The sequence below is a fragment of the Sturnus vulgaris genome, chromosome 8, assembly GCF_052056855.1.
Source record: "Sturnus vulgaris isolate bStuVul1 chromosome 8, bStuVul1.hap1, whole genome shotgun sequence".
NCBI lineage: Eukaryota > Metazoa > Chordata > Aves > Passeriformes > Sturnidae > Sturnus > Sturnus vulgaris.
The window spans coordinates 20695218-20720978 of record NC_142250.1 but is presented as its reverse complement, the minus strand read 5'-3'; the positions used below and the strand labels follow the sequence as shown (position 1 = coordinate 20720978).

Here is a 25761-nt window from a genome sequence, read left to right as displayed (position 1 = left end):
TGTGAGATCACAGAGGTTAAGAAAATGGGCCATGAATCCCATCAGTCAGGATACCCCCACACTAAACGCCTCTATTCAGGAAGCTAGGCAGGCAGAAAAAGAAATGGTATTTAACACAGATAGATGGAACTGGAGATTTTTATTTTTACAATACTACACATCTGGAGAAACCTTGACCTCTGAATGAAGTCCTGACCCTCAGTACCCAAACTCTCTCCTGGATGATTCTCCCAACACCAGCAGCAGCCAGAGACCTTGATGATGCAACTACTTTCCTGCATTCACTGAATTGCTTTAGTTTTCAAGCAAATCTCAGTACTACAGATGCCTGATTTAAGGATAGAATTGTGAGTTTAGCTCTCATGTGGCTTGATGACTTCCTAAAGGAAAGTGAGGACAGCCCTCTTGGGGAAGGGGCAGGTTGGGGTCATGCAGGAGGAAACCCTGCCTGCATCAGCCCCCAGAGCCTGGAGGGGCTCCAGGGGAGGCATCTCCAGCTCTCCAGTGCCTGGGTCAGGGGATGGTGCTCTGCAATCAAGTCACTTGTTGCTCTCTTGAACTTAGACCCTGCAGGCAGTGACAAAGCAAGCAATCACACAGCATTTCTTTATCTTCATGGGCACACTCCAAAGACCTATTTCCAAAAACAATGTGAGCACTTATGAGAGTAAGCCCCAATGAAAATTACTTTTTGCAAGTGGTACTAAATCTCTTTTGCACTTTTACAGTTGTATCTTGACCTGTCTCGTGCAGTACAGCTGGCAAATCCTTTTATCCAGCTGCTGACAGCCTCTCTGCAGAGCACAGCTCTTCAGGCTCCTAGAAAATATCCATTTCTAAACAGGACAAAGCCAAAACTGACCACATCTGGTGACAGCAACAGACCAGCTCTGAGGAGGATAAGCAAGAAACTCTGGAGCTTTCTTGCTACCAACTTTTCCATTATTTCTATGGCTTAGAAAGGAGCAGGTGCTGGCAAGATTCCACATCAGTCCTTCAGAGAGTCTAGTCCTCTCTAGCATCCTTCAACAGGAAGATATCCAGATTATCTACAATCCAATTTATTTCAGCCTCCATATGTCACAGTGAGTCCAGGAGGTGAAACACACCAGAGAGTAAAAAAAGGACTCTCCTCGAAATCTTCACTATCAGGGATTTCAGAGGGAAATGTGAGATGCATCTAATCCATTGTGATAGGAGAAGACTTTGAGGTGTACAATCTTTAGACCTACACTGGAAGGGCAGGGCATGCCCTCCTCCTGAGGGGAAAATAAAGGGAGAATACAGACCTTTTTGATGAAGATTGACAGATTAGACATTTCTGCTCTAATACTATAGAGTTCAAGAGAGATTTTATGTATGCTCAAAGGAATGAACAAATATTTGTAAATGTTGATAGACTGTAAATAAATAAATGAATGATTTATCACTTAATGATTCATGATTAATGATTATTTTCATCAAACTCTAAGAGAAATCTATCTTTGTATTATTTGGATAAGGCTCTGTCATTAGTTCAGCCTTGCCATTTTTAGAAATTATTAGAGTTTTATAGCAGTTCTGAAATCCTGTGCCAGTGAGGCTGTGATTTTAATGCATATTAATGGCAGAAATGGGGGAGGGGAAAGGAAGTTGGTGTGATTCCCTCATAGAGTACAATACTAAATAAGAAGATTCCAGCTGTGCAACAGGAAAGTTAAAATGGTTTGTTTGGATCATTAATATTGCAATGAAAACTAATTAAACCTAGAGCTACAAGGAGGAGCTCATTAGAGATTTGAATAGAGGCAGCATAACACTCAGCAGCCTCCAGTTTTAGCAGCTTCTTTTTTCACACCAAGTGGGGTAGCAAGAATTCACTGAAGAGACAAAGATAGTCTGAAGAGCCAAGGGGATATGGACACCCAGTCCATGGGATGCAACTGCAAGAGGCACCTGATTGCTAAAGGGTTTATTTGGGAAATGCTGCATGAGCTTTGTATCTCTGTAGGATGACCCAAGCCCTTTTACTGGCTCTCTGCTCAGACTAACATTGCTGCCATGCTATACCTCTGTCCCCTTGTCTGACCTGACATTTGAAACTTCATCTAAAATTTCCTTAGCCTAAGAGCCCTCAAATATGCTCTACAAAATATACCTACTTGTTTAGCATCAGTCCCTGCATGCCCACCCCCAGGCATGGCACTTCATAGTCTGTAGTTTAAGCATGACCCTCAGTTTTGCATTTCCTTTCTCCTTTAACATGTCATGCCACTTTTGCTGTAGCCAAAGGTGTCCCTGCCCCTGTTCTGTGGCCATCAGCATCCTCCTACAGCCATTTAAATCTTCTCACTTCTGATACTGTCATTCCCACCCTCCCCCATGGCCTCCCTACATCCCTATCCCCCTCAAACCCTCCTCCCAGCTTCACACAGAAGCCAGGGCAAATAATGATCAGACTGGGCTTCCCTAAGTCTTGCATCCTTGCAACTTCAAGTAAATACTGAAGCCCCAACTAAGCTGTTAATTATCCATGATAAGTGCTGGTAAGAGCGCTTATATTTCACTCCAGCAGAGGCTGCCAGGGTGAAGGAATGACCTCTTAATGCTGATCACAAAGGACTTCATGGGGAAGAGTCCTGAGAGACAAAAGGTACTTGTCATTTTACTAATGTTGTCTAAATGCTGGATTGGGGTCCTACTGGTGACTTGAGAAATTTAGAAATCCTTCAGTCATAGAGAAAACAGAATAATACACTAAAGCAGTGACACACTAAACTGTACACATGTAACTTAGACACAACTTTTTCCTACATGATTTAGACAAAAGAATGCAAAAGGAATATGACAGGTGAGGCACTGGAACTGATGAGGTACTGGAAGAAGCTGCCCAGAGAAGTTGGGGATACTCAACCCCTGCAATTGTTCAAGATCAGGTTGGATGGGGCTCTGAGGAACATGGTCTAGTGAAAGGTGCCCCTGCCCATGACAGAGAGGTTGAAACTAGATGATCTTTAAGGTTCTTTTCGACCCAAACCATTCTATGGTGCTACTAAATGAACCCTTGCCTCCCTTAATCACAGCATCAGACCATGGGAACATATGGATCACTGAAAAGTCTGCCATTTTCAAGTCAGAAACTTCCCATCACTATAGCAGGTGCTGACTCAGATTTTTATTAGTTATGTCCATCTTTGGGTATCAAGGAAATAAATTTTGAACAAAACCTTCTGCTGCATCTGCATTCACTGCTAGGTGATAGTACAGCCAAAGAACTGGACTGGAAAAGGCAAGAGCTCAAAAAAGGAGAAAACAGACAATTAATACTGAAGACCCAAAGAGATGAAAATGGATCTAAGCGAGTCAAGAGGACATCAGTTCCAACCCAGCCTATATTTCCAGGCAGGTGTTATCAAAGAATGACTTCCCTAGATAGCCAAGGAGCAGAAGAACATGGAAAAATGCTGTAAAAGTAAATACTAATCACTGGACATGAAAAATGTCCAGAGGCATTGGACATGTCTTGACACTGGAAACATCTAGGCAGAACCTAGAGCTGTGAGCTGTAGGCAGAAATGGCCCCACAGGCTGCAGGGATGGCACCTCTGCAAAGACCACTCTCCCTGGCATCCCAGTAGGGGACGGTGGCATTTCAGCATACTCATCACCAAAAGCGGATGGTTTTGATTTTCTGCAACCAAAACATGGACATGTAGATGTGATCTCTTCCTCCCTCCTCATTCCAAACCCTTGCTTAGCTGTACCCATGGAGAGACTTGGTGTACACGGGCCAGGCTCAGGTGCCAGCAAACCCACAGAGAAAATAAGAGCCCAAGAGAGGCAGAAGTGCACTTCAGATTTTCCTTGAACACAGGAGTGCCAACCTATGATTATATCCATGTACATTGACCAGATTGATACAAACCCTGCAAAATTCACACCAAGAGATCAGGGGTAATGATATGTGTACAGTTTCCACCTTTTCCCTGGGGGAGAAATAGATCAGTCTGTCATGACGTCACTTGTGCCTCTTTACAGCAATCCTGAGAATCTACATTCCACTTTCTATTTTACACTCCCTGATAGTCCCCCTCAACCAAAGCCCTCAACAGCATAGTTTTGGAATGACAAATATCTTCACAGGCTTGAGTGACTGCAGTAACCTCACATTCCCTTTCCTGGTGCAGCTTGCATATCACAAACTCACATAGTTCGAAGTCAGCTCTTGAATACTTCACATGCTGGTTCTGCTGCTTCCCCCTATGGCATCAACACCTTTAAGCAACCCCATGTTGCCCCTGACCTGGTTCATCTGATATGCTTTAGACTGATAAACAAGGACTGTGACAAACAAAGGGGAAGAAAATCAAGAAAACATGTTATGGCTGAGGTCTTGATTTCTACAGAGCAATGAAGACTAAATTTACATAAGCTGCCATCAGTGACCACCTCATATTTGTTGTCCACCACCTAAAGCTTTTAAGGATATCTTCAATTTAATCTAATTCACTAAGTGCTCTCTGTGAGGGGAACCAGGGGTGTAGGGGTCTGAAAGCTCAATAGAGATGGACAATGGACAAAGGAGGGGAAGGGCATCTACCAGAACTTGTGGTGCTGCAAGGATTCAGTGAGAAAGGCAGTCTTGTCTCAGACCCCTCCCAGAAGATTAATTTGGGCAGTGATGTAGGCAGACGTTAGTACATAGTAAAAGCTGAATGCCTTGGCTGTCACTTGATCAGGCATAGTGATGATTTTACTACCAAAGTGCCTCTGCACTGAGATGCTGTTTCTGCTAATTGCCTATCATTAACAGTACCTCCATAGGAAAGACTTCAGCCCTCATCCATCAGAAAGATTACATAGGTTAGATCCTTTAAGATTCTAAGTTTCTAACTACCTAAACCATAAGTAAGTAGGTACTTAAATTCCTGTTGAAGGAGTTAAAACAGGTTTTTATATCCCTATATCTATATATAAGGGCTTAGAGAAAGCAGGGAGGTAACATATTTAACTCTCTTACTTCAGCTATCTAAATTTGAATTTTAGTGCCCTTCTTCCTTTGTCCATAAACATCTTTCCACTCACTTTGCCAGGCACAGCCATATCATGCAGAGATGAGATTTTTGAAAGCCTCTGTCAGAGGCTGAAAGCTTTCAGCTTTCCACTGTACATACAAGCAAAAGGACTGTTTTCACAGGCAGATAATGCCATGTATTTGGGGGAAACCTGCATGGAAATTAATGCTGAATGGTGTTTTACTTTAACCTGGTGTTTATAAAGATGTCTAATGACTTTCAGTGCTTTTTGGTGTTAGATGTAAAAGAAGAAAAAACACAATTCTAACCCCAAAGAAGGGAATTAGTTTGCTTATGCCTATTGTATGATAAAGATGCAATGTTTGCTTTATGTCAAGAGAGGTCTCAGCTTCTTTAATGCCTTGTGTAAGTGCAAATATTAGCATCAAAATGGGATACAGTTAGGTCTAATGTCACGTCACCAGTATTGCTCATATTATAAAGAAAATGGCAATTAGCTTTGAATAGGAACTGCATGGTTTGTTCAAGTAACTTTGCTGTATGTACATTCAAAACTGGCTTCTGACAACAGGATTTCAAAAGTAAAGTGCAACATGTTTGTACATGCAAAGAATAATAGAAATGAGCTGTAGGAGCCCAGTTGCCCACTATTCACTGGTCATTGCTGCCCTTGACTAGCAGTCTGACAGCAAAAGCTTCCTTATCACTGAAACAAACACACACACCCACACCCAAAACCACAAGCTGAACATTTCTACCAGAAACTTACCAGGCTTTCTTGTGGAAGCTACATATCTCACATTTCATGTCCCCTCTTTTGATGGTTGAATTGACTAGCAAAAGGAAAAAACAAATCCCTGTATGCATACAATTTTTGCTGTGCCAGTGCAATGGATCATTCTGTTCTCTGGTTACAGCAGATCATGAGAATGCAATTCAGCGGGTGACCCAGCCAAGAGGGGATAACAGGGACATGAACTACCTGAATTACCATTCCTATGGAGCACTGAACCTACATTCTCACAAAGGAACAGCTGGTGTTTTTCAGGAGTCCATTCCTCGTAAAGACGCTCAACCTTTCCACAATTACAGTGTCTTTTCTTGGAAGATTTATTCTGTTGAAAATCCTATTTCACACCTGGAACAGCAGAGACAAAAATAGTTTCTTCTACTCCAATATCAATGTTCTTTAGTAGAAGCTCACCATGGTTTCCCTTTAATAAAGTCCAACATGCTTATACAGAATACAGATGGACAGGAGATGCAAGAATATTGGATGGAAATTGGACACACTTTACCTTTTTCTCTTGCTCTGAAATTTCCCAGCCACTGCATTTTGCTCCTCCACCACACACACACCACCTTCAGAGAGCAGGCACCTAGCCATTTTCAGAGGTTGCTTAGGAACTTTCTAAGTTATCATCATACACGTCAAAGGTATTTTAAGACACAGCTGAGTGTATCAGAATATGCAACAATGACAAAGCCAGGCTGCCTGGCATGTTTTGTTCATGCCGTATGAAAACCTACATAGAAAAAATTCCAGCAGTGCTGCCTCAGTAAAGGAATTTTATCAACAAACACCCCTCCAGTGACTGAGATAAACAGAGGACCAGACAATATAATCCAGTGAATACTGGAGCCCTTCACTTAGGGTTGTCCAGTCCAAAACTCACTGCTCGGAGAGCCAAATGCTCCCACAATGATTTTTCATGAGCTTTGCAGGATTGCTTCCTTCTCCTCTAGCATCCCAATTCCTCTGGCACTTTTACAAATGCTACAGTATCTCCACTGGGACTTCCAGTGCTTCAGAGAATATAAAACCTATGGAAGAATCTCCTCCTCCAGTTGCTCACTCATATTTCAGCAGTGAGACAAATAATGTAGACTATTTCAGCACTGTCTTTCCTGATGTACTCAGGAGACTTGAGTACGTGTCCCAAGGCTTTTTTCTTTGCCTCCTTGCACCTCTCTGAGTTGGTAACAGGGCCAAGCTATAATGTCTCTCAAGTGAAATCCAGAAAACACGTTTTAAAAATGTACCAGCATCTCTGTAGCATAACACATTCCTTTACACAGAAAAGGAAAGAGGTGGAGGGGAATGAAAGGGGAGCAAGACTAGAATGCCAAATGGTTTCCCACAGTATTCCTTAATGCCAAGGGAGGAAAGCATTAAATAACTGGTGCAGGCGTGTTTCCCTTTGTTAACACACCCGACATCTGTGATCCTGCTGCTTGCTGCAATGTGGAATCCCTTCCAGTTGTCCCAGCAGCTCAGAGTCCTGACAGAGGGGGTGATGGAGAAAATAGCAAAGGAAGAGCAGCTGTGAGTTTTCAAGCATAGTTTCCATTTGTTCTGGATGCCCATAGCAAAACCACCTTGATTTTTTGGCAGCAGCCAGCCTGAACATGTTTTCTTCAATTTGTTCCATGATGTGACATGACATGTTAATGGAATGGAACATCCACACACACCAGGCTGCCTGAGGTTGTCTAATCACCCTTGGTATCCATCAAGCAAAGTGCACAAAATCTCTTAATCTTTTTCCAAGAATCTTTTTCAATTGGACCCAAGACTTACTTGGCCACACTCTGAAAGTATATATTTGAGCCAGAGGATTGGATTTGTGTGATGATGAGCTCTCAAGAGCTGTTAATGAAACAAAGGAAATGACTCCTTGCATCAGACGGAGGAATTGTGTCACTCTGTGTCTAGTTGAAGTGGCCAACACAGGGGAGGCTGGAATCCTGTCAAGAGGATGTTAACATGAGTCAGCCAGCAATGTTTGCATAGGTCAGTTTGTAACAGAAAATTCTGCTCACCTGGGGCGTTTCTTTTTGATTTTTCTCTTTGGGACTGACATGTATCCCATTGCATTGGACTTACTACTTCCTTTTCAAATAGGGTTGGCTTGCCATTATTGAAAAAGCTTTTTTATATTTGTCTGTCTGATTTGTCCTGCTGAAATTCTTCATTTCACAACATTTTTTTTTTTCATTTTTTTTAGAGGATATCCTTTTTGAGCCAACAGCTATCCTGGCACCCCATGCTATCATCAAATGCTGCACTGGTCTTTGCTTCATGGTGCTCACTGCCATCTGAGTCCATTTTTTGCCTATAGAATAAATTCCACAAAGAATGAAAGTTAGCCAGGACAGATTTCTTTTGAACCTCAGATGGAACAGCATTTTAGTGTGTCTCTAATTACAGCCACCATGACAGTTCATATGTGTAGCAATAAAAATAACCATAAACCTACCTAATCATTAAAGTAAAGCAAACAACTCCTCTCTGTATCATCATACACAGGTACTGGAGTTGATAATAAACCAGGAAGAGCACTGAGGCACTGGAGTGGCATCTTTCCTATCTCCACAGTTTCTTAAACAACTTTAGAGGCGTATTTTTATTAAGTATATGAAAGGCAGATGATCTTAAACCTCAAAAAGAGTCTGTATAATAATTGTGTGCTCCTCTAATGCTCTCTAAAGACCTATTCAGAGTCCATTCTGAAACACAATAATATATCAAGAACTTCTGCAAACTTCCTCCTAATGAACACATGCCAATTTGAGACCAAGAATTCTGGCCTCAGAGGACAAAATAACCACTGCACTTAGTCTCTGGGTGTTTTGCTACTTTATTTCAGAGTGATTCAAAATCTAATTAAATTTCTAAACTCTAATGAAATTACAGAAGAAAAATCATTTAGGATTATATTATATACAATTACTCACAGCTGAAAATTACAGTTAGCCTCTTTCACCAAGATAGGGTCTCCTGAGAAATCCTTGTTATTCATATAACATATAAATCTGACATTACTCCCACTATTTACAGGTCGAAGGTAAAAGCAGAATTAATTAAACATATATATCCTGCCCAGTGGCTGGATGGTGAAGAATAGAGGGAAGGCTGATAATGATGATGGTGCTTGAAAGCACATTTCCCAGTTTGGTGAAGAATCAGAATAAACCTATTACAAAGCAGGATTCTATTAAGTCTCTTATTCTGGTCAGTGCTTTTCCTCACTGGAGGTATGCTGTGAACAAGAACAATAAAGCTTACACTATCAGCTGTGTGCAGTCACCTAGCCAAGCTCTTTGAAACATTCGCGGGAAGGCAGTAATGGAATAAAGCTAATAGTTTTAGAGATTTCACCCAAATATTCAGATGTTTAGTTCCTTCTCTGAAATACTGAAACTGCCTGAAGACTGTTGATTTGGGCCAGCAGAAGCAACAAAAACCAACCAAAGCAAAATAAAACAAAACTACCCTCAAATTAAAAAATTACAACCTTCAAACCCAAAAACAAGAGAGCTGACATTCCTGTTATTACTTCTACAAGAGGTTTTCAGGAATCTTTGCAGATGAAACATAAGGTACAAAAATACTGGATGTTTCTTACAAGGATCCTGATATTTCCCATCCAACTGGTGCATAGATTTTTGTTTTCTTGGTTTTGGTGTTTCCAACTCTGATCCCATAGAGAACCAGGAGCAGAGAAAGCAAAATGAACCACACACACACACACATGCATGTGTGCACCAACACTACAGGTCAAAGCAGTAACAAATACTTTCTACGACATCTGCCACACTCAGTTGTACCAATGCTTCACACAGCTAAATAGGCCAGGAATGTCAGAACATTTTTCCAGGTAGAAGTTATTATCTGGGAACTGTCTTGCAATGGTTTAACAGCCACAGTGAGCTGCTTCTCTATTCCTGAAAAAGCTGATTATGAAAGGGAAATATTCAAATAAGTGCTCTGCTGAAAACATTATGATAGCATTCAAGTTGAGTTCATACAAAAGTTAGCAACACTGAAAGAGAATGACTTAGAAATTTCTTCTAAGACAGAAAATCCACTTGCTTATCCATGGATTTAGAAGATTTCAGCAGAAACAAATTCACTGTGGTAGGACATTTTCGACATGTAAAAATGTCGGTGTTTAAAGGTCCCTTAGAGAACAAAACAGCTGAAGTAGGCTGTGACTGTTGGCTGTCCACCTCCTTCACAAAACCTTTTCAAGTTTGTTTATATATTGAACTTAAACCCAAAAAAGGGAACTTGTGTTTGCAAACGTAAGTACTCAGGATGTGACTAGTTTCTCAATAATCATGTGACGTGCTTTAGCTTTTTTTTCAGACACTGCAGAAGAGCAAAATTCATGAAAACTTGAGTGAAACCACTCTCTTGTCACAACTTCATAATGACCTTACTAACAAACTGGATATCAGCCCCAACAGCATTTCTTCTCTTATGTAAGTGATCTAACTTATTTGTTCTCCATTCTTTTTGAGAGCTTTTATTCCTGAACTTGGTGGGCTTATTTATTCCCCAGCTTAATTGTTCATATCTTGTGTAAAACTTTGTTTCTTGGGGAAAAAGCATTTGTTGAGCCAGAGGGGTATTTTACTGAGTTTTCTAGCTCACATTTCCTATTCTGGGAGCAAAGGGCTCAGCTGTGCACAATCCAGAGGACACCGAGAAGTTAAACGCCTGCAGCTTTGCAGGTGATACGCGCACCTGCTGAGCACTTTGTCTAGCACTAGTTTAGCCTTTCGTTTCCTTCTCCCTGTACAGGAAGCAGTACTTCAGTAGAGTTTGAGGGTAAATTAACCTGCGTGCATGCTGCCTGCAAGCCGCTTTCGGGCTCTGCCACTCTCCCTTCCCGGACTGTCACGGTGCTGCTGCTTCTAATGCTCCCTGCTGGCCCAAAGCGGGGCTTTCTCACAACCTGCTTCTTACTTCGTTCTTACTCATCTCCACTCCGTGCAGGGAACAAGTGGGGCTCATGGCTAGTGGGGCTCAGCAGGGTCATGTGAACACGGGCACAGCGTGGTCTAACGGGGAGAGGGGAGCTGGCAGCACTTCCATGGGCTATTGCTGTCCCTCGGCGTTTGTAAGGGGGCACGCACCACCCTCTGGCGGCAAAAGCCTCCGCTTTTACCTAACGAGCTCCTCCCATACCAGCCTGCTTCACGCAGACATTCACAGAAAATCGCCATCTCCACTTGGGGAATCCCACAGGGATAGTCTGCCCCACCTGAGCCGTGCAGAGCAGTTATTCCAGCTTGGATCCACTGGATATCCGCTCCCGCCTCACCTTCTGCACAGCTGTCCACACATCTGCAGCAGTGCTCTACCCTGCCTCGGCTCCACAGATATTTGCTTTCTTTCCTATTTGCTGCCTCAATTATAAATGGCACTGAGCTCCTGGCTGCTGCAATGCCACAGGACCGGCCATTATCTGTTGCAATGAGGAGAAATACGAATTTTTGGAGGAAGGGGAAAAAAGTCACATGGAAGCAGGAGGTAACAAGCAAAGGGACTAAGGGAAGTTCTGTGTACTTAAAAAGACGAGGCACATGTTGCTGTTTATCACTGAAGGTTCTGGCTGGGAGTGGGTTACAATACCTAATCCGGTGGGGAAATTGAGCTCTTCCTGCTCCCTGATTTTCTGCCCAAATTGCATCTGCACCATTTTCCTGGCTGGGCTGACCTGTGGGTCACGGCACGGCGTGAGCAGAGCTGTGTCCCAGAGAGCACAGGCACAAACCACACGGTGACACCGAGCTGCTCTCTGCTAGGCTGGGCTCTGTGCGCAGCAGGTCTGGGCAGGGCTAAACCTGCCCGGAGTTACACCCAGATCACAGACTAGCTGCTCCCAGCCCCGTGTGCTTATCTGGGCTCCATCGCTGGCTCAGCAGCTCTACCTTGCCGTGCCTAACCACAGCGGCAGAGGCAGGGCTGTGTTCAGCAGCGCAGCTCCATCCAGCACAGCTCCCCCCGCAGATTCTCCGTTCCTCTTTCTCCATGCCCCAGCTGTAAGGCAGGACCCATGCAGCCTGCGGTCACACCTGCACACTCACCGAGGTGTTCCCAGCGCTGGAGGCACAGTTCGGTACCTGAGCAGCTCCCCGCGTGTGTGATGGGCACATCCCCATCACTCCCTGCCCAGCCGGGCACGGAGGGCACAGAGCCCCGGCACTGCCTGCCAGGCTCTTGGAAAATGATCCACAAGTCACCCAAGCTGGGTATCAAATTCACCTGCTAGGCTCTTCCACACAGGAGTAATACTCTGCAAGTCCAGAGGGTTTATTCAAGATGTGAGGGTTAGTCTAAACTCTACAGAGTCAGAAATCCAGCACTGCAGAGTTTAAGGCATCATTTCTAACCCTCCCTAATGGGAGGTTTTTGTACGTCCCCAAAAGATCTAAATTGCAGATAAGCTCAAGATCAAACAAAATATGTGTATTTGAATTAGTTAATCCACCTAGTTCCACCCAAGAAAAAAACTGAAACAAATAGAATCCACCTAACACTGTCTTCAAAGCAAACAGTATTTAAGCAGCATCCAGTAAATGATATTAAACCTTAATTAAAAGCATATTGAAAGTATGAATTAAAAACATTCTCTTTAGTCTTGTGGGTTTTCAGGAATTTCCCTCCCTTTAAAAAAAGAAACTAATAATTTAATCTCAATATATTAAACTGACCTACATAAAGTATTCCATGTAAAATATTATTTCTGCCATAAAACACATAATCTGTCACTGGTTTAATTCCATTAGAAAGCATACATTAAGGTCTATGTATTATGATCATTAGGATAATAAAAGTAATACAATATCATTTTTATTATGCTTGAATTTAAAACATTCTTCATATGAGCACAAAGAATAATTAAGGGGATGGAAGAAAGGTGTTTTTTTAAATTTATAATGAAATAAAATCACAGGCGAGAGCAAAGAGACTTGGTTTTAATATGGAAAAACAGAATCTAAGCTTTTTATGCCCACTGTGTAGCCTTAGAGCTTTTTGTTCTCTTTAAATTTTCTTATCTTTATAACTTTGATTTTGGTCATTTAGTACAGCCTGTATAAGTACAGATCCTCTACCCCTTACAACTCCTCTTTTGAGTGTTATGGAGGTTTTGGAGAGAAAACACTTCTGCTTGTACAAAATAAGTTTCCAGATATTTTCATTATGAAGCGAAGTTTGGCCCAAAAAAATGGACTTTCAGCTCTGAATTATAGTTCCCAAAATATATTTGCTTTAAAACTCAAGATTTTTTTTAGCTGTTCTCCAGATTTTTGAAGCTTCATTTGTAATTTATTAAAATTTGGGAATAGAAATGTGATTAAGACCAGGAAATAAAAACAAATCTGTTGTAAGCCACCCAATATATCAGATCTTTTTGACATAACTCTGGAAGCCCCAGGGCCCACACTCAGCTCAAGAGTTTTAGCAGTCTGAAAAGCAGACACAAGATTATTTCTCTAAACATACCACGATGCCTTGTTTTGAATGTAAGGACAATGCTTCAAGTTTAAAAGCAGTCATGTTTTGAGCATTCATTTTACTGGACAAGTGAAAGCACAGACCCCAAAACCTCAAGAAAATAAAATTATTTCTCTGCAAAAGGTGGAGGAGAGCAGCTGGGACTTGCAATATTGGACCCCTTAGCAGTAGGAAAACTGAGTGCATTTAAGGCATTGAAATTCTGCTTGGGTTTCAGCCAGACAATACTCCCTCCCAGTTCCCTGCTGTGGTGGGAAATGCCAATGAAAAGATGATGATGTGTGCAAAGCAGCTGTGCTCCCACCAGGTGCCACATGTGGTGTCACCCTGGCCAAAGAGCAGTGACTTCATGTCCTGCCTGAAGCATGTGCAGGGGACAGCAGGTTAGCAGCACAGGTTTGGAATGCAGGAGTCACTTTAAAGCCTTCTCATGGTCCAGCACCTCAGCAGCTACACATCAGTTCCATCAGCTGGAGCCACTTGAAAAGGCTGTGGTGGAAATATCTTTGCACTGAAAAAACATTCAACTGTATGTTTTTAACAATTTCCTAAAATAACCAAGCAATATTCAAACTAAACATGACCCCTCCTTTTTTTCTCATTTTTTAAAAATGTCGATTCTGTTTTCTTCCTAAAGTATGTGGGAATGAATTGTTTTCTTCAAAGCCACTCCATTCTGAGGGCCTGCACACTCTGAGCATCAGGCACCATGGCTCAGAGGTGTCATGGAGAAGGGGAGAGCCTGGAGGTGTCCTTTTCATGAACAGGGAACTTGGTGTAGAATTCTCTGGAAAGGTTTGCTTCCAGCCCACAAAATTTGCTTGCAAGAGGAAAAGACTCTTCTCTGCCAGCAATAAATCACATTCTGAAAACTGGAACTACAGGCAGGATTGGGATTCATGTTTTCTTGAAATGGGTGTTGGGCTATGCCATATCCTCACTTATTAGCATGCTTTATTAGCTTTAGTGCATCTGCAATCTTTTCCCTGATTTATAGCAACTTCCATTATATAGAGCTCTCTGGCTTGCAGTGACAAAACCATGGAACAGAAACCGTGCTAAGGTAACATAAAATTTTGGAATTATATTTTCTCTTCTGGTTGAAAGCTGGCACAATGTGGCCACATTTCTAGGGTGCCCTCATTAACTTGACTGATAACATTTCACTATTGCAGGAAGCCTTGAATTCTATCTTAAGCTTTATTAGAATTAACTATTCAAAAAAAAAAAAAGCCAGAAATGGCATTCTGCTCAATGTCCTAACAGGCTAAAATATTTCCATTTCAGATCTTTGGAGAGCAAAGGTACATGCTTCTGAAAACCCAGAGGAAGAAATAGGTGAGTTCATGGTGGGATTTTCACTTCCACAGAGGAAGTTAGAGGCCAAATTACAAAACTGAATGTCCTTAGAAGACCTTGTATACTTTTTATGTGTAGAAGATAAGCATTGTAAGCTTGTAGTTGCCTTGTGCTGCAGTCCTGTCATGTGACTGACACTTTAAATTACGTGTATGAGGACAGAGCATGGGACTCAGATCCTGAACACAGGCATGCTCCTGTGCTCAGGATCTCAACCACTGACTCAGTGATGCCAAATCACAACACAGAATTTACACTTTAAAAATTTCCTTCCTCTCAGCAAAGACTTACAGATGCAGAACAGCTGGGCAAGGCAGGAGGGGAGGGACTGGGAGGTCGATATGTGTGCGTGCATATCTGGAAGCAACAATAACAATTTGAAAAGATGCAGATTGGCAAAGGAGCGCGGATGGGGGATTTTGCTTTTGGGGTAAAACTAAAGCCCTGGCTCTAAAGCTCAGCTGAGACCTGCACACATCAAAAGCTGAAGTTGGTTATTATGATAAAACACCCTCGAGCCCCTTGTGCTCACATGGCTTCTTGATATGCAAGGGTTTGAAAGAACAGACTCAGACTCTTCTCAGCTGCCTACTCTGGCTCAGCATTACTTTTTAAGGGATGCATTTAAACTTTGTTACAGCTGAAACTCAAAGAATGTATTTATTATTTAATGGTATATACTCACTGAGTGGTTTTCAATATTTGCAGATTACACATATGTTATTATAGGAGTTACTCTGGGAGCAGTTCTAGCAATCGGTTTTGTAGCAGTAATAATCTGCATGATCAAAGCCCAAATGATTGACAGTGTCTTTGGAGGTAAGAAAAAATACTCCTGATCCCTTTTCCATAGATCTAGCTCTCCTCATCTTCTGATACAGCAGATCTGAGCTTCAGTGTTAGCAATTGTGTATGTACAACAGCTCTGGTTTTCCTGTGAAGAGCTATTTTTACTATTTTTACTATTTTTAAAGTGTCTGAATTACTGAACTGCTATGAACTGCAGACTCACATTTCACTATAACCAAGTCTACTTTTAGCCTCGAAGTTGTTTCTCATGATACCCTGGGGATATGCTACAACCAAACTCAAACCAGACAAAGTATTAGCTAAGATACAGCTCTGATAAAATTATCATGAGATATTCCAGCTGGAAGAATCAAGAACAGTTTTAGCAAAGTTGCATGACACAACTAATATCAAAGAATTTTACCTCAGAAAGGATGGCTGGATCTTTACCAGCTGTAACTATGTACTCCTGGTTGCCTCCCCACAAATTCTGTGGAGGCCTATTACCACTCTGTTCCTTGTTTCTCAACTAACCACATTTTCCTCTTCTCACTTTAGAGTCAGATGGCAAAATGGATAGAAGGTAAGAGTCATTGTGTTTTCTGTTATGCACAGCTTTTAATTTCTCTCGTTTTGCGTGATGCTTCCCCACGTTTGAATGATTGCACATAACACACATGGCAAACCTCTAGAGCACTGGGATATCTAGTGAATCTGTGTGGAAAAAGGAATTTTCTTCTAACAGCATTTTAACATTTCAGAAATACACAAGAAAACCCAGCAGACGGAGATTCTTTTTAAAATTAAAATCCCTCACACAGTTGTGATGAAGCTTCTTTTGTCTGTTTGTTTGTACTATATGTAATAACAGCAAACGCTGGGTAAAAGGCTTCATCTAAATGGATTAGGACTATGATAAGATCAGAAGAACAAACATAGAATACCTGGTAAACTTTATGATGCTTTCAGGACAGTATTGACAGAACAGTGAACAGGAAAGTCATGAGAAAGAGCTAAGCCAGAACAGAAAAGCCAGAGACTGGAGTCAAGAGAAAAGAGAAAAAAGAGATGAGAGGGACAAAGACAAGAAGAAACACAGAAGGCAGTGGTAGATTTACTGCCTGGGTGAAATGCAGACAGGATGATCTATGAACTGTTCCACACTGGACTTCTCTAGCTCTCTTTGCTGTTTATTATGTGTCGTATTTTCCTTCAGAGACAGTCTGAACATTTATCACATCATCCTCTGATCTTTCTAGGGGAAGTGACTGACTTGTGGTGGCAGCAAAATTTCACGTCTTTAATGGTGACCTTACATTGCCATCTTTGATGTTTCCTTTTCTGTTTGCTAAAAGGTAGAGTGAAATTTCCAGTTTAATGACAAAATTCTGGTCTTAAGGCTGCGAGTGTGACACAATACACAAAACATTTTGCCTTAGACCCGCTGACACTGACCAATGAGAGAAACTAATTCCACAATATTTTGAGGCAAAACTATTTATGTTAAAGATCATACTTTTATGGCTAAGTAGGAGAAAACCTGGAAATCCACCATCACTTCGTAATCAGTGCACTTTTCAATTCTGTTGTGGTAGTCAGAAATTTACTAGCAAATCTTTCTTCTCATTCACTTCAGGGCATCTATGTATTACTCTCTGGTAGGTCACTAAAGGATGCTATAATGCTGGTAATAATCTGTGGAAACAGTATAGACTTCTACTGGTTTTGAGGAAAACTCTGGCAGTAAAAATACTACCAGAGCCATAGAAATATTTAGAAATGCCCCTAATAAACTAATCCTTAGTAGGATTTATTCAGGTCACCAGAGAGACATATGATAATTACATCTAAGTTGATTTTACCCGCTTGCTTCAGTTCCCTAGGGAATTCTGATTCATGGAATTTTTAGACCTGTGTCTAGTCCTAGAAAACCCTCTGATAAAGTGAAGTCTATTATCTGAAGTTACCTGATTTATTCCAACCAACCATATAGCCATCCTGAATATCTCAAGGAAAGGCAACCTGAAACCTTCAGTGTTAAGAGACACAATCCCTATAGGATTCAGGAATAAAAAAATACTTCAACTGAGAACATTCAACCAAATTCACCTTCAGCCAAATTTTGTTTTAAATTTTATGTCATTATTCCTACAAATGCCACCAGCCACTCAATATTTCCCTAGCTGGGAAATACTCGGAGTGGGCATCACCCAGCACTGTACTTTCATAGCCAATGGAGCTGCTCAGCCTTGTACCAGCTGGAGGTCTTGATGCAGATAATCATCCTCTGTGGCAGAACCCCAATTAGCTGGTACTGAACCTACCTGACCCCTTCCAAGAACAGATTTTCACTAAAACCAGGAAGTATTTGGATGCCTCCCCCTTGATAATTTCCAAAATACTTAAAAACACAAGTATTTCGAGATCCACATGACACTGATAGCTCATTGTGCAATAATGAACAGAATTTACACTTTATTTAGTCAGGTACATAACATTAAGATTTAAACAATCAATTCACAATGGGTTGCTCTTAAACTCAATGGGATATTTACTAACACTTGAGAAGAAAAAGGCTTGAGGCAAGGTTCTGTCAGCCAACAAAACAGCAATTTATATGTCAACTGACAATTATTTAACGTCCTCTTTTTTAATTAATAGCTCATGTCAGTATCAAATGCCATCTTGGTGTAAGCTTGGTAAATTATAATGCCTAAAAATTTCATGCAAGTTTAATGTATTCATAAAAATGTCTGGGCACATTTAATGCTGGCAATATTTTGAGTTAACTACAGTGCATGTCAGCCAGATTTATCTTGACAGGAGGAAAAGAAAGAGACATACAGAGACAAGGAGAAGGGTGGAGAGACAGAAAATGTTTACTAAAAAGAAAAAGGTACATATTTTAAACCTGCTGCAAATGAATCTGTTGTCAACACATCCTGGGCAACAGCACACACAAAATCCCCCATGTCACTCACTGGGCTCTACAGGACTCCACCTAAATCACTCAGTAGAAAATCAGGTTTTAATTGCAATACACAGGTTCTTCTGATGTTTTATGGAAGAGAGGAGGAGCTTGGGAGGTGCTTGCCAAGTGTATCGGTGATTTTCTTTTCCTACCCAAAGCCTCATCAAAATATTCTCTTATATTTTCCCTCCTGACTTCTAAGGGGCCAACTACTCTCTCCTTTGCTAGACTGTGCTTGAGAAACACAGGATATTTTTAAGAATTATAGCATTCTTTAGGTGAATGGAGGAGGTCTTGGAATGTAACTGTACCTTAAAATTCTCTAATAGGTTCTGAAAATCTCTAAAAACAGTGACACACATTGCATAGGAGGTGAAGTCATCCACTTTGAAAATATCAACATCACAGATGGAAAATAATGGAAAAGACAAGGTTTGGGCAATCGTGTTCAGGTTTCAATGCTGAGCTGCAGTTTCTTCCAACTATCAGAACTGTGGCAGCCTAAATACCCGAACCAAGAGTCTTTTTCCTAGCATTTTGTCATGTTCAGGTCTGTAGCCTGACAGGCAGGGACAGTGAACAGGTTCTGATCTAAAAATATCATATCCTTCAAACAGGTTTAAAGTAAGATAGAAAGACAAACAACTTGTTTTGGAGATGAGTTCTTTCTGATCCAAATAGTCCAGCTTGGTCTAGAGCACTGTGAATTGCAGAATGCATCATTTAACAAATAGGAAGCCAAAAACATAGACATGAGTCCCATCACCTGCAAATGAGAGACACTGTCTGTCTAGTCACTGCAGTCTGAGCTCACAAATAAACTTACTGGAGATCTAGTTTTGATACTAGAGTGGGTACTTGAGAAAGCCACATGTGGGAGTCTTTTGGAAAATGGTCCCAAAATTTACAACCCAAAATCCGTAAATACAAATTGAAAAGAAAAAAGACCTTGTCCTTGTCTAAGAGTGTCACTGGAAGAGTGGTGCACAAGAGAAAAGGGTCAATTATGGTTTCCCCGGATGCTGGGCACTGAAATGCACTGCAGCCCCTCAATACTGTGCCAGCTATTCATAGGTAACACTGTAAGTTCAGCCCACCAGCAAGTTGTCTGCATCTATCTTTACTTTCCTTAAACAAGCCTTTTTTTTCTTTTCCTCTCCCAGGAATATTCCTTTTAAACTATGCAGTCAGTTTCATCTTCTTGGATCTGTAGCAGACCAGTCATGCAGATTCAGCAGACGCTGACACCTCTGTGTGGATGGATTCTCTTATTATCCCTCAGTGATGCCCTAAGCTGTTCTTTCACTTGCCACTCTGTTTCCCAAGCAGACCTTCACAAGGTCTGTCATTCTGATATAGGATATTCTACATACCATTCAATCATCACATCAACAAAGTCTTCAGAAGTTGTTAGTGGTTTACATGTAAGGAAAAACAGAGCAAGCAACGACACTTAACCTTTTGAATGATCCAAATAAGCCTTGCAAAATCAGTCACAAATTATTCCTGTGAGGTCTGTTTTTACTATAGAGCCTCTCTTCACGTTGCCACTTTGGCTTAAAACCAGTAGTGAAGAACTGTCACGAGAATGAGAGTGGAAGACAAATTCGGAGGGCTCCAGTCCTCTTAGGCAGCAGTGCATTTGCATTCACTGAGCAGATGCCACCTGCACAAGATGGGTCTGGCCCTGTTGATACACCAGAACAGGCCCAATTCCTCACTCAGCACTGCAGGGATTAGTGGGTGGTCGATAGGCTGAAGGCTGTACTCACTGCTTTAGCTTTGCTCAGCATGCATCCTGGGAACTGAGTTTAATGGAAATTATTTAAAGCTTCACAAATGCCATAATAATGTATGCTATTGCAAATAAATTTAAGTACAAGTAGAGATGATCTAAACAACTCCATGTGTGTGCTAATGTTTAAAAATGGGCAAATAATCACATCAGAAATGGCTGTCTCAACTCCTTGTACATGTACATTTACATAAACAAAATGCCAATACCCATTTTGTGTTGAGGCAATAGTCACCAACAACTAGAGTAATAAACTGGTTTTCCTTCCTACTTCTGTCACTGCCCTGTCTGGCTAAACTTGTTCTTCTGAACAACCTTGGACAAGTCACTGGCTCAGGTTACCCTTTCCATAAAATGAAATTAATCTTTTTATCACACACTTCAAAATCAAGGACATTAAGCTTTGCACTGTGCCGGGGACAGGAGGCTTTAAAAAGCAGGAATAAGACACTCTGTAGGCTCTCAGCTCCCTTAGCACCATTCCTGGATTGAGGGAATACAGACACACACAGGCCCTGAAAGACAGTTATGTATACATACATACATACATATATATATATATATATATACACTACACACATACATATGGCACAAACTGCTAGGGTGAGATTAATTCATTACACCCGTTTCCAGGATACAGCATACCTCACTGATGCCAGCTACCAGCCTGATGGGCAGAGCCACACTTCTGGCTATTTTTTGCTCCTCTCTGGCCACCCTCCACATTCCCTGGGAGGGCACCTGGCCCAGGGCACCTGTTCTCCCCTTGGATCTGGGGACTGCCTTTGTCGTTGACCTTTTCACAGCTGCCAAACAGGGAAGAATCCTTACTCCTTCCTACCCTTCTGCACAACTGTTTGAGGCTAGTCTTGAATAGCTCTAAATAATTTGATTGTAAGAGTTGGTGCCAAACCTGCTGAGTCAGGAGAATGCTTTCCTGGTAATATTCAGACACCTGTCAGAGGCAATTCCTTCCACAGCCACCGTGGTAGCTGCTGGCAAACTTACTGGTGCAAATTATTCCAGCACTAAACAAGTAATTCTACCCTTCCCTAGAGCTGCTGCAAGTCTGGATACAAAAAAAAAAAAAAAAAAAAAGGAGAAATGTTTCTGGAAGAGTACCCTCTTCACCCCTGTCAACAGGCACCCAGGGTAACCCAAATATTAGATGCCACCGAGCATAGAGCCTCCTGCTCCCTGGCAGCACTACTCTGCCAAACAAACTGAGTAGCTTTGTGTTGCCTAGGGCTTGTCAGAGGAGTGACAACATGGGATTAGCCAGGAATGAAAGCTGCTATGATAGCTAAAGGACAGCTTAAAACCAACACAAACCAAGGCCTCTTGACGCAGGAGACTCAAGAGTGCCACAGGTGTTAGCCAGACAAGAACAGCATCAAATTAGAGCTCCTGCGTATTCCAACTCACAGGTTTTTGTGTATCACATTTGATTTCTGCACACAAGTTCACACTAACACTAGCAGGGCAGTGAATTTCACGTGAAAATTTTGACAGAGCATCAAGTGACAAAATTTCTCTCACAGAAGGAAAAAGACTGAGGCAGATTATATGAAGGATTGTCCCTGCCCACCAAATCTCCTGTGACATCTTTCTTTAGCAAAGACACCAGAAAATGCTTAACTAGTATTGTAGAAATAGGACCATGATGAAATTCATTTCCCTGTGGAGTCGTGAAATTTAATATAAACAAGTTGAGAGCTGCAGGACAAGATCGTGTTCCCAAGCACTGACACTAGATGGAGCAAAATTGAATAAAAGATTTAGAGCAGTGAAGAAAAGATAAAAAAGTTTCTTCACTTCTGCAACTCTAATGTGTTACTCATTTGAATTCTCACCTTTGATTATGGCTCTGAAAGTCACAATTAATAGCTCACTCTCTACACTTTGCAGGTCAACCACGGGATCCAGCCAAAGCAGGTATGTTCTGGGGGAAGGGGGTGTTGGTGGCACAGGGAGCTGGAGTGACAGTACTGGGCAGACCCAAAGTTGTAGAGGCACATTCACCTAGGGAAAGATCAAACAGCAGTAAAGGTCGTGGGGTTACCCTGAGCTCCTACTGACAGCCTGGATCTGCTGGGCACTCTGCACAGGCTGAGGCAGGTGATTTATCTGTGCTGTCCCACAGCTGCCCAGTGCTTTACCTGGATACCCAGTGTCAGGCCAGGGCACTTTGCAAGGCTGGCTGCCCCATGCAGCTGCCCCACAGCAGCAGGCACTGGAATAGTAAATCCCTGGGAAGATGCATCCACAAAAGGGATCCAGGAGCTGCTCAGCTGCTCCCCACTCTGTGGCAAGGCAATACTGGGAGGCAGCCCAAATGACAATAATCCAGTGTCTGCAATACAGGGAGCACTGGGATGCTACCCAAAAATGCATGGCTTGCTGCTAGTGGATTATTACCTGGCAGTGACAAGGGCATCTGGAAGTCACCCCAACAGCCACAAGCATGCATTTGTTCTGTAAATTCACTTAGAAGACAGATGCCTCCAAAGGTACAAAGAAACATCTAGGAAAAGAAAAGTTAAGTGAAAGAAACTTCATGAATGTAAGTCCAGCATCCCCATTAGTAATTTTCTTGAATTCCTGTGATTTTTATCTGAGTATCTCACAGCTCATCCTTTACAATGATGTTTTACGTGGGATAATCCAGGTAAAACCAAAGCCAGAGAGTTATTGTTAAACTGTGATTTTTCTTTCTTTTCACAGATGACAGCAATGCAGTAAGAAACCAAAGTACAAGAGATCAATAACCCTTGTGCAATCAACAGTTACCTGGTCTGAGGATCAATAGAAGTCTCTTGTGCACTGTCAGGAATCTTACCAATAGCAATACTTTCCTTTGTTCTTTAGTTGAAAGGCTGACTGATTGTTTACAGGAAGAGCTTATAATGCAGCTAACTTCAATCACCTGCACCCAAAAGGCCTGCAATCCCCCTCAGCCTCTATATGAAAGAAATGTATGAGGAGAATAAAACAGATGAGCTCCATTCACTAATAGATCCTCTTTATTCTGTGATAAGATTGATTTCTAAAGACAGTTAAATACCAGGCAATCAGAAAGGTGGCAATATAATTCAGCAGCAGAATTCATAGTCACACCCATATTTCACAATAAGCAAATAATGATTTCAACAACATGGAAAATCATTCATTTGAGGTTGAAACAAAACATGCTTCTCATTTACTTCAAGAAATACATGTTTTGTCTTAGTGAGAAAACATTTCCTTAATTTTAAGTTTTACCTTGTTTTAGAGCTAGAACTGATGTCTTTTATATGTAGTAGTGATGATTTCAATCATTTAAAATTAATGATGGCTGTTTAAAATTTAAAAATTCCTTTTTGAAATAATGCTTTTATGTTCTGTTGACACTTCATGTCAATACTGTACAAACAAGCTAATCTGTTATTTCCAGAATTTCCCTATTCCTACTTTTTCAGTATAAAACAACGCACTAAGTTCAATCAGAATTTGTGAATAATTTCAGTTTCCCAGCACCTTCACCCTTGTTCTAGCTTTATATGTTCTGGTGGACTTGATTACATCAAAATTGCTTTGCCTGGCTCCAATTACAAGCTTCTTATAGTGGGAGTGATGAGAAGAAAAATTAGTTTTGTTTCAGAACATTTAGAGTTGTTTCAATAATTTAAAATAGTTTAAATCCTAGTTATTCTGTAAACACTTTCCAACTTTTACCAAAGCTTTGAGTCGGTGGCTTTGGTCTCAGTTCAGAAAACAATGCTGTAGATTCTATTCTGTTTAATCCTCTTCTTTCAAGAATTCCGTATATAACATATTGTCATCATAAGGTGTAAGAAGACATGAAAATTTTTTATTTCAAACCAGGCTTTTCTTTCACTTTGTGAAGACAGGGCAGCCAATGTCAGCTGTGGGAGCTTTGGGAACTCTTGGCCAGCATCCTCTGCCATTCCTACAGCTTCTCTCAGGAAACCCAGCAGAACTTCAAGGCTTGGGGGCCTCAGGTAGATGGCATACCCAACTTAATTAAGTAATATCCCAATATTTCACAGGCAGAGCTTTATGTTGTAGCATTATAGGATGATTCCAAACAGGATGTTACACTATTTCTTGTAATTTACTATTATCCAGATCCAAAGACCACAACCTGTAAATAAATAGGATGTTCATAACCTTTTAGCTCAAGCCAATATCTATAGACATATGGGATTTTTAAATCTCTCACCTTACATACATTCTTAAAACTCACTTTTATACCTGTTTGTTTTCTCAGTGTGGCAGATCATAATAAAGTAAGTTCTTTCCAGCTCTCCACTAATATAAGATATTTAATCCAACTTAAAAAAAAAAAGCAATTGTAAGACTGAAGTCCAAGCTAGAAATTCTGAGTGTTATTAAGAAATATCACTCAGAAAAATCATGGAGACTAGGGCCTCCTATCCTCCTATAAACAACTTTCAGATCAGGCAGAGCTGATGTGCTGGGTCAGAAACTTAGAGGAAATATGCTGTTAGAGCATAAGAGCAGATATATAAAAATTTTGGTTTTATAAAGAATAAGCTACTGTACTACTTGTAACTGTAACTAAAGGGATTTCAATATGGGCGTTTTTTGACTTTCACAAAGCAGGTCATTTGTCAAATGTGCAAAGGAAACTGGATAGTAATTTTTCCACACATTTTGAACAACAAAGTGTAAAATTTATTTTGACAGAAGAATGGTATATTGGAATACTTTCCCTGGTTTCCTAGGTGTCTGTTACCCATGTCAGTAACACTGCAGATCATTAGCAGCATTTACTAACAGATAAACTAAAGCAGTAATGTGATACTTGTAAGTAATTGTGTGTACACGAGTAAGTGAATAAAGCATCTTGTAAGGTATCTGTTAATTGATTTGCTTCCTGTAGTATCATTTTTAATTAAGACTTGGAACAGAAGAGAGAGCATGTGGTCAGGGAGGAAAGCTATCACCTTCCCTTATTTGTGTGAACAAATGTTTCAGCACACATCATTCCAGTACACTATGGGAAATAAAGATGAAAATAAACAAGAAATGCTAAGTTACAAGCAGTAGAGGAGAAAGGCCTGGAGAATTAAGGCTGGTAATCTTGATCAGGCAAATGTGCTGAGGTGGTGAATAGATTATGATTTCTTAAAACCTTTCGGCGTGTGCTTTGGCTCCCTGGGAATGGGAGGAGGATGAGCAATACTGAGACAAGACAGCTGGGCACAAGAGACCCTCTGAGCTGCTGCTGCTGCTGCTGCTGCCACCGAGAGGTTTGGACACACTTACAAGGGGCTGCAGCCTCTTGCCACCTCAGGGAATTGCTGCTTTGCCCGTTCCTACAACCAGCTTTGCCAGCACCCCTTTGAGCATCAGCAGCTCCTAAATTCAGGCCAAGCTGCATAGCAATGCTTGGAAATTATCAGTGAAGGAAAACTAGATGAAAGAGGAACATCTGAGAGGCATTCAGTCAAAAGACTGAACAAAAGACACTGTTAGCTCCATGAATTTTGGCTCA

General features: G+C 41.2%; 2 protein-coding genes across 4 annotated transcripts in view; one reads left to right on the top strand and one right to left on the bottom strand.

Annotated features, from left to right (window-relative positions):
• Positions 1–25761, bottom strand: part of C8H10orf71 (chromosome 8 C10orf71 homolog) — a 73807-nt gene that overhangs the window by 39448 nt on the left and 8598 nt on the right. The gene's annotated exons all lie outside the window — the stretch shown is intronic.
• TMEM273 (transmembrane protein 273) lies at positions 10057–25128 on the top strand. 2 transcript variants are annotated; one of them, XM_014875428.2, is made up of 6 exons: positions 10057–10283; positions 14614–14664; positions 15394–15504; positions 16033–16057; positions 22149–22175; positions 22965–25128. In XM_014875428.2, exons 1-6 carry the CDS (start codon positions 10232–10234, stop codon positions 22966–22968), a joined length of 270 nt encoding a protein of 89 aa, XP_014730914.2. In that variant the 5' UTR covers positions 10057–10231; the 3' UTR covers positions 22969–25128. The 2 variants fall into 2 exon arrangements, with proteins under 2 accessions (XP_014730914.2, XP_014730915.2); XM_014875429.2 differs by lacking the exons at positions 22149–22175; positions 22965–25128 and adding an exon at positions 16734–16818 and having other exon boundaries at positions 10058–10283.